At 35.6% G+C, this 13293-nt stretch overlaps 1 protein-coding gene across 1 annotated transcript; it reads right to left on the bottom strand.

Annotated features, from left to right (window-relative positions):
• Nucleotides 1–239: 239 nt before the first annotated feature.
• Nucleotides 240–12131, bottom strand: LOC132103094 (uncharacterized). Its single transcript, XM_059507915.1, has 12 exons — nucleotides 12037–12131; nucleotides 11698–11746; nucleotides 9631–9661; nucleotides 8735–8815; nucleotides 7594–7733; nucleotides 7357–7482; nucleotides 7218–7263; nucleotides 4725–4799; nucleotides 4224–4618; nucleotides 4022–4126; nucleotides 2341–2431; nucleotides 240–580 (listed from the first exon to the last, which is right to left on the bottom strand). Exons 2-12 carry the CDS (start codon nucleotides 11743–11745, stop codon nucleotides 558–560), a joined length of 1161 nt encoding a protein of 386 aa, XP_059363898.1. The 5' UTR covers nucleotide 11746; nucleotides 12037–12131; the 3' UTR covers nucleotides 240–557.
• Nucleotides 12132–13293: the final 1162 nt, after the last annotated feature.

The following is a 13293-nucleotide window of genomic DNA, read 5'->3' as shown; positions in this document are numbered from 1 at the left end:
AATATTGTTAGATCAGCGTCACTGTGCAAATCTCCCAGTGTGAGTAAGCTATGAATATCAGGAGTTCATTGAAGAGCAAATGAATAGCCTAAATTCTACTGGAGAACAGTGAGCTTTGTAAGACAATGCAGATGCTAAAAGATAAGGAGATGTTTTGTACAAACTTTCAATCTGGTTAAAGTATGGACATGTTCAAGGATATAGAAACTGTACCCACAAATCATACATGAGAAAAAAACTTCTGTAAGGAACGATGAATTTATTTTTAACATTATGTCATAATACCTTTAGAAACAAGCAGTCACATTGCGGATTTCACTGACTTCGCTTAAAGACTGTTTAATCACTCACTAAAATAGTGCTGCTTCAAATCTGTTTCTTCAGTCAAAAGAGAAAGGGAAAAAACAAAACATTTAAAATAAGTCTACCTATGTATATACTGTAAAAAAACAACAACAAAAAAAAGCAGCCAAAAAAACTAAATGAAGTCAAAGCCATATGAAAAACAGGCAAAGCAGTTTGCTTCCAAGTCTTGACTGAATCCATCAGATGAATGATCAGTTGTAGAATCTTGACGGACCTGTCAAGGTAGTGCAGTCTAATTAAAAATGAACTTTAAGCATTCACAATTCACAATATGACAAATTGTTTAAATGGGAACATAAATGTTGCTTATTTCTGCTAATTTGTTACCAGCCTCTATGCTCATCTCTATTTCTAGAAGAGAAGGGTTGAAACGATCACCAGCATTAGAACAAATAAATGTTCCCCAATAAAAGCATATTTTTGTCTTACTGCGGCCATCTTTTGCATGGCAGTGTCCACCAAAGCATTTTTAAGCCCTGTTTCTACTTTTGCCTGGCTCTGCATCAGGAGCCACCACTGACTGCACGCACACCTCCCAATTGGACGAGGCACTTATACTTGTAGCATTTGCAGCTTTATTCTTTCACTTAGACATTAAAAAACCTAAATGTTCTGAGTAAAACACTGAAACTAAAACACTTTTTTTCCACCCCTTCTTGGACAACCAGCCATTCATAGTCTTCAAGATTGAAGTTTTTGTATTTTCCTTGCTTAGAGTTGCTCTCAGATTGGTCCTGAAGACTCCTACGTAGAAATTAAGCTAAATTAGGAGCTTTCTGAGAGGATTCTTAGAAGTTTTAAGAATACAGGCCCTGGTCTTCATTCATCATACCCGGTCCTTGGGTTTTAACTGTAAATTTTCCTACACCAGGATTTAGTCAGCCGAAAATGCAAGGCGCTTTGCTGAAAATTCTGTGAGCGCTTGATGTGACTGTTGAATTTGTCCTGTTCATCCTCCACTGTGATTGGATGGCTGACTACTAAAGTTGAACATTCTTCAGCTCTCGGATCAAAACGCTTTGGTGGACTCAAGGCCTAAGAGGCAGATTTAGAATCAATGGCCTCGGTTCTGTTTTCACACTGCTTAAAGTCAAAATTCTCCAAATCTAAACTTATTTTGCCCTTATATTTTGGGCAGAGTAAGCATTAAAAAAAAACACGGCAACATCTGTCTTGTAATAGAGGCGATACCAAATGTTCCAGATGATAGTTGGATATGAAAAGATTCAGAAGCAGGTGTGGGCAGCTTAACTAAGCACAATGAGTAATTTAATATTACATTAATAGTCATGATACTGGAAATTCCACACAAATATTATATAACATGTAATAATGCATATTTCTGGTGTTCCAGCAAAGCAAATGCTTTACAAGTAAGTAGGGATGGGACGATAACCGGTTTTATTGATAACCATGATAAAATGTGCTGAAGGTTAGTAATATCGTTTAAAAATGAATTATCATTAAAACCGTGTTTGATTATCGCGGTTTTAATAACTCACTATTAAATCATGTCCAGTCAGCAACAGTCTGACGCAAGCGCAGCGCACAATGTTTTTTTTGTTTTTTTTTCGAGAAGGAATGGCGAAAGTCAGTGACTTTTCTATGCTTTTCTATGCTTCTACACTTTTCATTGTAAGGAAGGAAATGCCACAGAATTTAATCTTTCTTTAAATTAAGTGCATAGAGTTGCTTGTTTTATTAGTTGTTTGTTGATTATTAAATATAAAACTTGCTAAAATGTTTTCAGTGTGAGCATCAACTATTTTTGAAGACTTTCATCTCGTTTCAACAAAACCGTGATAATATTGATAATCGTGATAATTTTAGTCACTATAATCGTGATATTAAATTTTCATACCGTCCCATCCCTACAAATAAGAGGTACTTATTTAATTTGGTCCATTTATCACACCATTTACTAGCAATAGTAGAGTCAAACTAACAAAAAAAATCATCTCAAGTGTGCAATACCTGGCATGCTGCTTGAGAATCTGTCCTTAGAGTTGGGTTGAAGACATGAGGATGAGTAGTTCATGGGGGGCAGGGGCTTCACACTGGGCACCTAAAAACAATTCAAATTCAAAACTAAATCAAGCCTGTAAAAAATAATTCGGAGACACTGCTAGTCATGTGACACATAGCTTTTATACTTTTGCCACTAGAAATTATTTATACAACCTTATTTTTAGAAGTAACCTAGTGAAACATGTTTGAGATTGCTGAAGCCTTCAATAAAAACCTCACCATAGGAAGTAAATAAAGCATATAATCCACTTCCTGTGTTAGAAATGTTTGCAGAAAACAAATCTGCAATCAGTTTCCTTGACTCCTTATTGTTTATACTAGTCATGGGCCAGTATTCAGGTTGATTCATTCACGCTAATTAACATGCACTATATTGTTATCGTGGGCACGTCAAAATACAGTGAATAATTATTTATTACAAATGATGCCGATTTTTTGGATGCATTTTAAGAATACTTTTCCAATCAGCTGGTTTAAATGCACAACACCACTGTATGCTGCGTAAAAGAGGGCCATGCACTGATGTAAACAAACCCAACACAGATAAGAAGTGCATGGAGGAATGTGTGAAGGAGACTCACTGAATGAAAATGCACATTAACTCTGACAGCAGAGCATGGTAAGAAGAGCAGAAATGCAGCCATAACCCCGTAAAAAAAACAGCAGTGCTACTTTGTTTCTGAACAGTATTTAATTCAATTAAAACAGTCATTCAGATTTTTGTATTCACTATGGTGTCACTATTTGATTCTTTATTGTTTGGTCACACTTTACATTAAGGCTCCATTAGTTAGTTAAACTGCCAATGAAAGATTATTCTAGCATTTATTAATCTTAGTTAATTTAAACATTTAATAGCACGTAATTAAAATCTAAAGCTGTAACTTTATTATTTAATGGATCAGAGCTAACATGAACTAACAGTTTTTTTAAACAAAGAATAATAACTTCTGCAACAAATGTATCTATTGCTCACTGTTAATATTAATTTATTAACTAAGGTTAATAACCTAAACTTAATGAGACCTTATTGTAAAGTGTTGCCTATTGATCTTTATAATTACTTTGCACTTGAATCTGTTTAAAACGTTTGTTTACATGATACAAACGATACAAACTAAAAGTACAAAATTTAAATTGTGTTTTGGCTCTAATAATAGGGATGTTCATATTTACAGTTTAACCGTTAACCAAAAGAAAAAAAAATTACATTAATACTATCAGTTTTTAGTTTTTTTTAATACACAAACATTCATCCATTCAGTTCTTATTTAATAATAATATATTGTTCTAATCTTATCAGTTAAGGGTTAATGTTCGGATAACAAGTAATGGTTGTCGGTTGGGAAAATTAACAGAAAATGTCCATCCCTATCTTGTGAATCTAATACAGAAATACAGGCTAATCGTATGTTTCTATTACATGGCACTCTGGAACAACTGATATTCTACAATCACATATTTTCATATATTGAACAGGATTGTGTGGCATTAATAATTAGTTGCATTTAAAATTCCAATTAAATTCTTGAGTTTGATCTGAGCTAGTAAATATGATTTAATATATAGCAATAATAATAAAAATTAAATATAACAATAAATGTAGAGTATAAATGAGAGCCTTTACCGCTGAAATACTTCTGAGGCGATACTCCATCAGAACATCTGTGAGCTTCTGTGTGACCTTCAAGACAATCTGAGCATCGTCCTCGTTTTCAATACGAAAAGAGTCCTAATAATGAAACAGAAACACACAAATTCCAAATGGCTGATAATATAAACACATGAAGTGCTTCAACAAGCACTGTTATTCAAAAAGAGAGTAGTACCAGATATTTGAGCAGGGTTGCAGGGAGGCTATTGTTCTCCGGGCCTTTAGGGCCATGTCCTAACAATTGGTCACTACTGCTGTTCATGGACATGTCATTAGGGAAAGGTCTGCCCCTGCCCTCATTACGCTGGCGAGGCCCAAAGCCATCTGGGCCCATGCGCATGGGTCCATCGTCAGAGAAATGTTGCATGTTGTCTGTTTCCATCATTCCCCTGTCTGGTCCAGACATGTTGTTGCCATAGCGACCTGGGCTTCTGAACTCTCCCATATCAGAGTAACCTCTCCTCATGGGGGGTTCATCCATACCACCACGCATGCCAGGGGAAAAATCAGGCATCATGCCACCCCGGGGTGTGAAATCCCCCATGTACATGGGACCTCCATATGGACCACCTGAGGATGTGTGAAAAAAGTCAAGCAACTATACATTTCAAATCAGTTACTTTTCTAGATAGTTCACTTCAATTAACACAAACAAATACACTTGTTAGACACTAACCTTGTTTTAACCCTCTGGGAGGTGGCCCAGGAAAACTAGCAGCTCCTGCAAATGCTGGATTGGGTTGTGCGGACTCTAAGAAAAAAAAAAAAAAACATTAGGTAAGTAACTGGCTGGGTAGGGCTGGGCGATTTTTTTAAGAACGTTTGACTTATTCAAGATTTTGAAGTTGTTTTACATTTAACTATTTAACTTAATATAAATACATGTCTGGCTTCCAGTGTCACCCGCTTCTAGCTATTTTTAGCTGTACAAAACAGCTCGTTTTGCTGCTTCATATTGCAAACTGCTGTTTCTTTTAAAGGTGACATTATGCCTATTTTTACATTATGTAATACGTCTCTGTTGTCCCCAGAATGTGTCTTTAAAGTTTCAGCTCAAAATACCCCACAAATAATTTATTATATAATTTTGAAAATACCCATCTTGAAAAAAAAAAACACGTTGTCTCTTTAAATGCAAATGAGCTGCTGCTCTCCACCTTGCTTTTCCAGAATAGAGCAGAGTCATTACAGCTCAGACCTGCTAAAACATCTCTTTTGATTCAGATTATCATGTTTATCACAGTGAAATCATGCGTTTTAAACCATATTAGTTTAAACTTCTGATATGGGGTTTTCTGAGAGCACACATCAGAAGCACATGGAAAAAGCGGCTAACACAGCATGCAAGTACTAAACTAAGTTCTCATTCACACAAGTTTGTTACAAACACATGAGTTACAAAAACATTTGGTTACGTCTGTGAATGTTTTAGATCTATGTGGTAGCAGCAATATACAGTAAATAAATCAATAAATTCAATGCTCTCTTGTCTCCTCTGAGGCTGGGAATCTAAACAGTGTTCTGTGCTCATCTGTGCAGCCAAAAACAGTTAGTATGTTTTGACTGATGGCAGATCAGTCTATTTTGAGATCAGGACTATTTTGACGATGTCTTTCATACCATTCTGGACCTTGACAGTGTAATTTACTTGGTTTAAGTGATTAATGACAAAATGTTTATTTTGGGGTGGAGTATCCCTTTAAAACTAAAGATCAGCTTTTAATTCTAGAAATTTTGTTCATGTTTATGCTAAAGTCATGGAGAACAGATATTAGCCAAATTTCTTATATATTTAGGAGGTCTGAGTCCAGCTTGAAAGTTTGAGTTGGTTCCAGGAACTGGAAGGTCACGGATATTAAACAGCTCTGGGATGCAGATGGAGAGGAATGGGAAGAAATACCAGCTGGAGCTGGTTTGCTTTTGGTTTAGTAGTCTACACTGGGTAAATATGCACTAATATTTTTTTACAATAATTATAAAAACACGTATCTACTTAGTACAGGGGTGTTATTGTAACCAAGATAAGGCCTGAACATAAAGATGTCTTGCTAATGCATTATTTTGACAATTGCATGTGTGTGAGAAAGGTAAGGGTCAGTTGATAACACTGTTATACCAGAGCCGGGCTTTTAGGGTTTTTAGCAACCAGCTTTACTTCCATTAGAAAATGTCTTTCCAAGTGAACCAGGATATTCAATGAGAAAAACTACAAGGTGGGAATTTATTCATGGGGAGTACGGTGGATATCGAAATTAGAGAACAACCTACAATTTCCTAAATTTCAAGGTCAATGCTTAGTCAGTACTATTAGAAATTATCCTAAAAGGAGTAGAAGGGCAGTTTTTTAATCATATTCCATACATTTATTTGTATAAAAACGGCATAAAAAAAAACTAAATAAGATTTTGAAAGATAACACTGATCAAAATTAGAGAAGACTTACAGATACCTCCAAGTTACTGGTGTTAAATAGGCACCTTGAGCTAATTTCATTAATTATATGACAAACCCTGTTTAACTGGCAACACCCCTCTATTTAAGCCCGAGTGCGTAAAGAAGCCAGTGAAAGGTAAAGGAGTAAGTATCTTGGTTTGGTGTTTTGGTGCAGCAGGAGTTGGGCCTCTTAAAGCCTGGGTATACTTTGGCCTTTATACAGCTACATGGCAGGGTCAATGTAAATGTTTATCAGAACCTCCTTCGACATACGGTTCCTTCCCTGCAAGCATCTCCCAATCAGCATGCAATTTTCATGCAAGACAATGCTCCCTCTGCAAAATGGGTAAACCACTTAATTGAAGCTAATAACATTAAAAGGAAATAATGAAATGGACGGCCCAGAGTCCTGATCTAAACTAGGGCTGTCAATTTTCTATCATTTTCATGCTCAATCGTTGTTTAAATTAACAATCAATTAATCATTAACCTTTATACTGCAAAAAGCGTCTACTGCTATTGTAGTCAACATTTGAAGTGGATCAAAAAAAGTTAATCAAAGTTGTCCTAAAACAAAAACACATTTTGGATTTAGGACAACTTTAATGAAAGGTCAAATTTTGAGTGATGAAGATTAACAATATGTCAGAAAAAAAATCAAGTATTTACATATTGGTCTCTAATTTTGATCTCTACTGTAGACTGGATGATTTATGACAGAAGACAACTGACTTACTCATGTCCTGAAATGCCATAACCTCAAATGGCTCCTTTAGGACAGTCTGAAAGTAAAAGAAAAAGACAAGAACATGTTATTAAAAAGTACTAGCGTGAGGCTTAAAATATTTAGAGCACATCAGCATTTAGTCTTTCACCTTGATTTGACCTCTTCCCTCAGCTTTTTCCACTTCAGCAGCAGCAGCTTTAATGGCTTTCCTGATGGATGGATCTTTAAGTGCATCCTCTTCCTCATGGGGAACCTTGTCTTTGTGGTTCTGCTTCTGTATTCCAAAAACAAACCAACACAATATGGTGGCTTTTTTATATCAAAAGCATAGACAGAGATAATCTGTGATATCTATCAGGAATAATTGTGATTTTGAAAATCATACCAAGTATCTGAAGCTGTGCTTCCAGCCAGTGATGTGAGCAGCCATTTCATTCTGCAGCCGTTGAACTTTACACAGTTTACACTGGTAATGGGGTGGAACCGACTTCGATGGGCTTCTATACTCCCATATGTACTGCAGGCCTATGAACACAAAGCACATGTATATTTAAACATAAATCATCTTAAAGCATATAGAAGCTATTTGAGGGAGCAAAATAATTATAAAATTATACAATTTAAAACATCACAAAAACAGAAACAGGGATGAGAGTTTAAACAATTGATGTATTTTCATTAGACAATTTTCAAATAAAATAAAAAGCAGTGATCATCAGCATTTATCGAAACATTGATTTTGGACGTTTGTGAACACTGTTGATTAAAGTGCCCCTATTATAGCATTTTCATGCAGTGTGCACTTTAGCTGTTAATGAATATAAACAATCTGCAAAGTTGTAAAGCCGAAAGTCTCCCAAAAGAAAGAATTTACTCCGAAGTAAATTTGAAGAATTTACAGCCAAATTATTTTATTTATTTATTTCTGTTGAACCACAGCAGTACAACCCCATTCTTTTTTGTGTTCCAGTCATTTTACTGATTCCTGCTTCTTTAATCTCGGCAGTTCAACACGGGATTCACAAAACGCTTTCTTTTGAAAGATGGCTCAGTACACAGTTTCTTTGGACTAGCTGTTTCCACTGAACACAACATGTAATTATGATTAATAATTGATGTTTATATTTTCTATTGAGCATTCAAAATATGGAGCTATTGCAATGGGCATATTGTTTCTGTCGCATGCTGTACGCAGTGGACCAATCACTACGGACTGGGCCATCTGACCAATCAGAGCTGAATGCACTCATGGAAAGGATGGGTTTAGAGAGACTGAACCCTTTAGAACTACTTTGAACAAATCATTGAAAAATTATGTAATATTAAATGCATATTTGAGCTTTTTGACCTTGCATGCATGTAAAGCTATTGTAGAAGACTCCCAAAAAACATTAAGGAACTTAAGGAATTTTAAGCGACTCATATTTTATGTCATTAGAGTAAGGGATCAATAAAAATGTGATGCTTTATTTTAAACCTGTAGCCTACATTTATATAGTGGTAATAAAATATAGATCATTACTCACCAATAACAGCATCAGTGACTGATTTGAGCTTTTTGTTCAGACAGGGTATAGTCTGGATGGATCCATTCTTGGAGGTGAAGACTGATGAAACACACATAAATCAGTAAAATCAAGAAGGACATGGACAAGCATTGTGAACCTGGACTTAAAGCACAGATGACAGCGTTCCCACTCTACTGAAACAGTACCAAGTTGTTACTGGATCCCAAAAACAAAACTAGCAGAGTGCTTCAAGCACCCAGTCATTAGTTACCCCCAGGCCTACATATGGGCAACAGTCACACTTGATGGAAATTTGTGGTCAGACAAGTGAGCCACAACTCTCTGCACTTAAATGCTGAACAACATATACAAACTCAACAGATTTAAATGAATGCAGTGACACCTGCTGTTTTTCTGTCCACAAATCCAGTACGCAGACAAAAGCACACTGGTTGAGATGTCAGCCGATCACACTGCAGCAGTGTAAGTGTTCTAATTGAGTTTGAGCCTAAAGGCACCTTAAATATAACGCATTTCCCGTTTACTTTTCTTTGGCAGCTTGATGCATGCCCTGCACAAGTGGAACAATTAATATGGTTAGATGACCCTAAGCGGAAATACAGGGATAAAAGGTGGGATACCCAACCTCCTAATATACATGGATCTTACCCTGAAGCACATGGCGAGAACAGGTCTCGATTTTTCTAATGTTGCTCGAAGGAGCTCAGCGTTGATGTTTCTAATGTTGTTCAGCACACCACAGTTCAAATAGTGCAAAGCACTGGTCTGAAAAAGGTGCTAGTTTGAGAGCTGTGCTTGTGTGTTGTGTTCAGGGTTAAAGCTCTGAAACACCCAGAAGTGGCACATGGCAATAACATTACCAAGGCCAGGCACAGCTGAAGGGCAGAACTTACCTATGTCACCACTGAAGAGCTGCTGCTTTTTCTATCACAGACGACAAATAAAATCGTTGGTGGGGGAGAGAAACAGAGAGGAATTAGAGAGATATAACAGCACCGGAGCTGAAGAGCAGAGTCCGCTTTCCTCCTCCACTTAAATTCTCCTCTCCACTTCAAAAGTAGAGGGTGAAAGTCCTTGGACACGAAGACACATAGTGTCTCTTCACCAGACACTCTCATGCTAGAAGAACAACTGTTCTTTATTAATCTCCCCAAGAATTAAGTTCTATTAAGCTGAAAAGAGAATATATGGGACGATAGAGTAACATGTTTTGCAAGTTACATTCTGTTTTCAAACAATGTTGTTTTTTTACCTTTAATGTCTTTTACAGGTCAAATGTAGCACTGTGTCAAGTCAGTGACAGACTATGGACATGAAAAAAAGTGTACCTTTCGAAAGTTTGGGGTCGTTTTTTTTTTTTTTTAACCAAAACACAGCATAAACAGTAATATTGTGAAATAAAATCAAAAATAACTTTTCTGTTTTTATATATTTTAAAATGTAATTTATTCTTGTGATGGCAAAGTAAAAATTTTAACAGCTATTACTTCAGTCTTCATTGTCACATGATCCATCAAATTCATTCTAATATGTTGATTGGGTCAAGAAACATTTCTTTTCAATGTTTTGTGCGTGTATAAACAGTGATATTTTCCAGGATTCTCTGATAATTAAATGGTTTAAAAGAACAGCATTTATTCAATGACAAAATCTTTCGTAACATTATAAATGTCTTTAAGGCTATTTCTTTCAAAAAATAAATAAGTGAATAAAAAAGTTTGACCCCTAACTTTTGAAAGTCACTGTACATTTAAGCCATTTTAGGAAAATACACAGGCCTGCTATGAAAACGTGTTGACTTATCTATTTCCCTTAATTAATACTCTAATAGTCATGTAATTATTTTGGTTTCAGATACCACATGATCCTGCAAATACTCTTAACCTTCACAGACATCAGTGGCAGAGATTAATACCATTTTGGTATTAAACTTTTAGAGACTTACTATTTGAGGCATGAGAAATGTGTCAATTCTCCAACACTATGCCAACTACAGTTGGTCACAGAGTGATCACCGATTTATCGGCTCATTTTGCTGGAAGATCTGTATACTAACAGATGATTGATGAAGCTGACTACAATAGGCAAAAAAGGGGGGATCCCTTTACATAAAACTGCAGCCCATCAAACAGACAGTTTGCCGCAGTCAAACTCAGCTTCATGGCATGACAGAGTTATGGGTAAAACAGGTGGGTGAAATCATTCAACCACTAAGTATATCAAAACAATTATAATCAGTTTTAGGTAGAGTACAAATGACCAAAATTCATTATACCCTATATCTACTTTTAATGACCTAAATGAGCTGAAAGTGCATTAGCTAGTTGGCCCAAACAGTTACATATGCTGCCGTAAATATATCAACTGTGTTAATGAACTGAGACAACAAAGTGATTAGAAATAAAGTCGCAATGAAACAGAATTAGCAACAGATATTTTCTTACATTTTGTGTGACGCATATCCAAGTGTTACAGATCATCAAAAAAGAAATAAAGGTGAGGACTTGGTTCTATGCATTAGGTGTTGATTGGATTTTGAAATGTGGGCACTCAATGCAGGTGAATGTAATTTTTTCAGGAACAGAGTTTAAGCGGACTAATTGGAAAAGCCCTGCATATGTGACCAGAGAAAGGTCTGTCATTCGTTTTGCCAACAAATTGAGTTATATTTTGTGGGGTTTTTTTTCTTGATAAACTTAAAATAAAAATTACCAAGTTGAAAAACATTTATTAATCATGGATTAATCGTTTGCAACGAGACCGAATAATGTGCATTTACAATTTCGATAAGGTGGATTTTTATTTCACCCAGAATTTAAATTGACATTTTCATGGACCAGCAGCGGACTGAGTGACCACTGTTTCAGAACTATTGCAAGTCTGTGGTCTACATCCACGTGGAGGCTAGGGACAAAGCTAATGGAGTGGCCCTGATTTGATGTGGTGCTATCTGGGCTCACCTTCCCACCGGCCCTGCCCTTCTTATTAGGATTCAGTTGAGCGTCCATACTGCAAAATACACACAAATATTACATTATTTTGATTATTGCTTGAATAAAATAAAAATAATTCAAAATTAGGGTATGAGTTATTCTTTTGTTACTAATATGCACAGTTTCGACTATGAGAATAAATGATGGCGACTCATTACAAAGATCACTCGCTTTAACGCTTGCATCATGCGCAGTTACATTTAAACTCGCTCGCCTCTACACAAAGCGCGGTCTCTCTATTCACTAAAACGCAACTATTTAAAGTCACGTTACATTATTTACATCTTCACTGTTGTTTTTACTAACCTTGTGTTGAGCAAAGGCTTGTTTTGTTTTGAAAATAGAAACACTACAGTCAAGACCCTAGTCCGTCCGTTTCCCGCTTAATTTCCAAAATAAAGGTCCTATGTATAATTATGAACGTATGCGAATTCATTTTTTTAATAGTTTACTCATACAGTAAATTATATTCAATCATTACTGTCGTTAATATTGTCTAATATTACACAAGTATGAAATTTCTGAAGTTTTTTCAAACTGTAGGGACACATAAGTGAAGAGATCTGGAGTGAAACCACAATGAATCAAAACCTTTATTGTGAAGCGAGCTTTATTCGACTTTCGACAAAGACTGCCGTACAATCTTGATATGTGACCGTAATATGCAGTATCTATATAAATATTTGAATTAAAGTGATATAAGTGTGATACGATATGAGTATTTATTTCGAAAATATTGAATTAATAGAGTTGCTTTGTTAATTTAATCAGGCACGTGTTTAGCCGTACTATTTTCTCAACAGAGGTTGATGGACCCCTAATGGCTCAACAGTTGCTAGAGTGATTACAGAGACAATTTATGGTGATTATGTGTGGTGAGTGAAATAAACTTATCAAAGTATTAGTTCGTATTTGTATTTAAACTGAGTAAATGATTTTGTGCAATGGAGTTAATCGCTGATAATTATGGCTGCGTATAGTCACGATTATGCATATACTGATAATCAAACGTGTTTACAGCCGAGCTTGTATATACATAAGTTAAATAAAACCGATCTGGTGTTGTAAATCATTAAAGGAACTAATTTTTAAAATGATAACGTTACTGATTTGAATGGTCGTGCTTGTGAAGTCTTAGTTAAACGTATAATTGATGATGGAGAAAACTGTCAGGATCAAACATTGCATATTTGTTTGGTGAAATTTGTTTTGCCTCTTTTTTATATCGATTTTATTTTGTGAATAACTTGTGAAAATAAATGAAGATTATGTTTTATTATATATTCTAAAGTGTACATTTGAATTTAATAATATGATATGTGAAATCCATATGACTGACTGTTCTGTTGTTTTTGTTCCAGGTCTTTATTTTCCAAATCTTTTTTTTTGACAATTGAAGAATGACAGCAAAAAAGACAAGATGATTTCCAGAAAATTCAGCTCAAAATTGGCAAAAAGAAGCCAAAAGCAGGCAATGCAACAATCGTCAGCTTCAGATCATAAGCTATCCATTTACCAGAATAGCTTAAGCATGCGGATTCAGGGCCAAACAACACACAGACA

Source organism: Carassius carassius, chromosome 24, assembly GCF_963082965.1.
Source record: "Carassius carassius chromosome 24, fCarCar2.1, whole genome shotgun sequence".
NCBI classification, from domain to species: domain Eukaryota; kingdom Metazoa; phylum Chordata; class Actinopteri; order Cypriniformes; family Cyprinidae; genus Carassius; species Carassius carassius.
Note: the sequence above shows the minus strand (reverse complement) of the source record. Positions and strands in the feature narration are given on the sequence as shown.

Excerpts from the sequence above, each read along its gene's own strand:
- LOC132103094 (XM_059507915.1), bottom strand. The coding sequence starts at position 11,745 with ATGGACGCTCAACTGAATCCTAATAAGAAGGGCAGGGCCGGTGGGAAG. Across the intron at positions 7,483-7,593 it reads AGCACAGCTTCAGATACTTG|AAGCAGAACCACAAAGACAA; the intron begins GTATGATTTTCA and ends TTTGGAATACAG. Across the intron at positions 4,619-4,724 it reads TCCCAGAGGGTTAAAACAAG|GTGGTCCATATGGAGGTCCC; the intron begins GTTAGTGTCTAA and ends ACACATCCTCAG.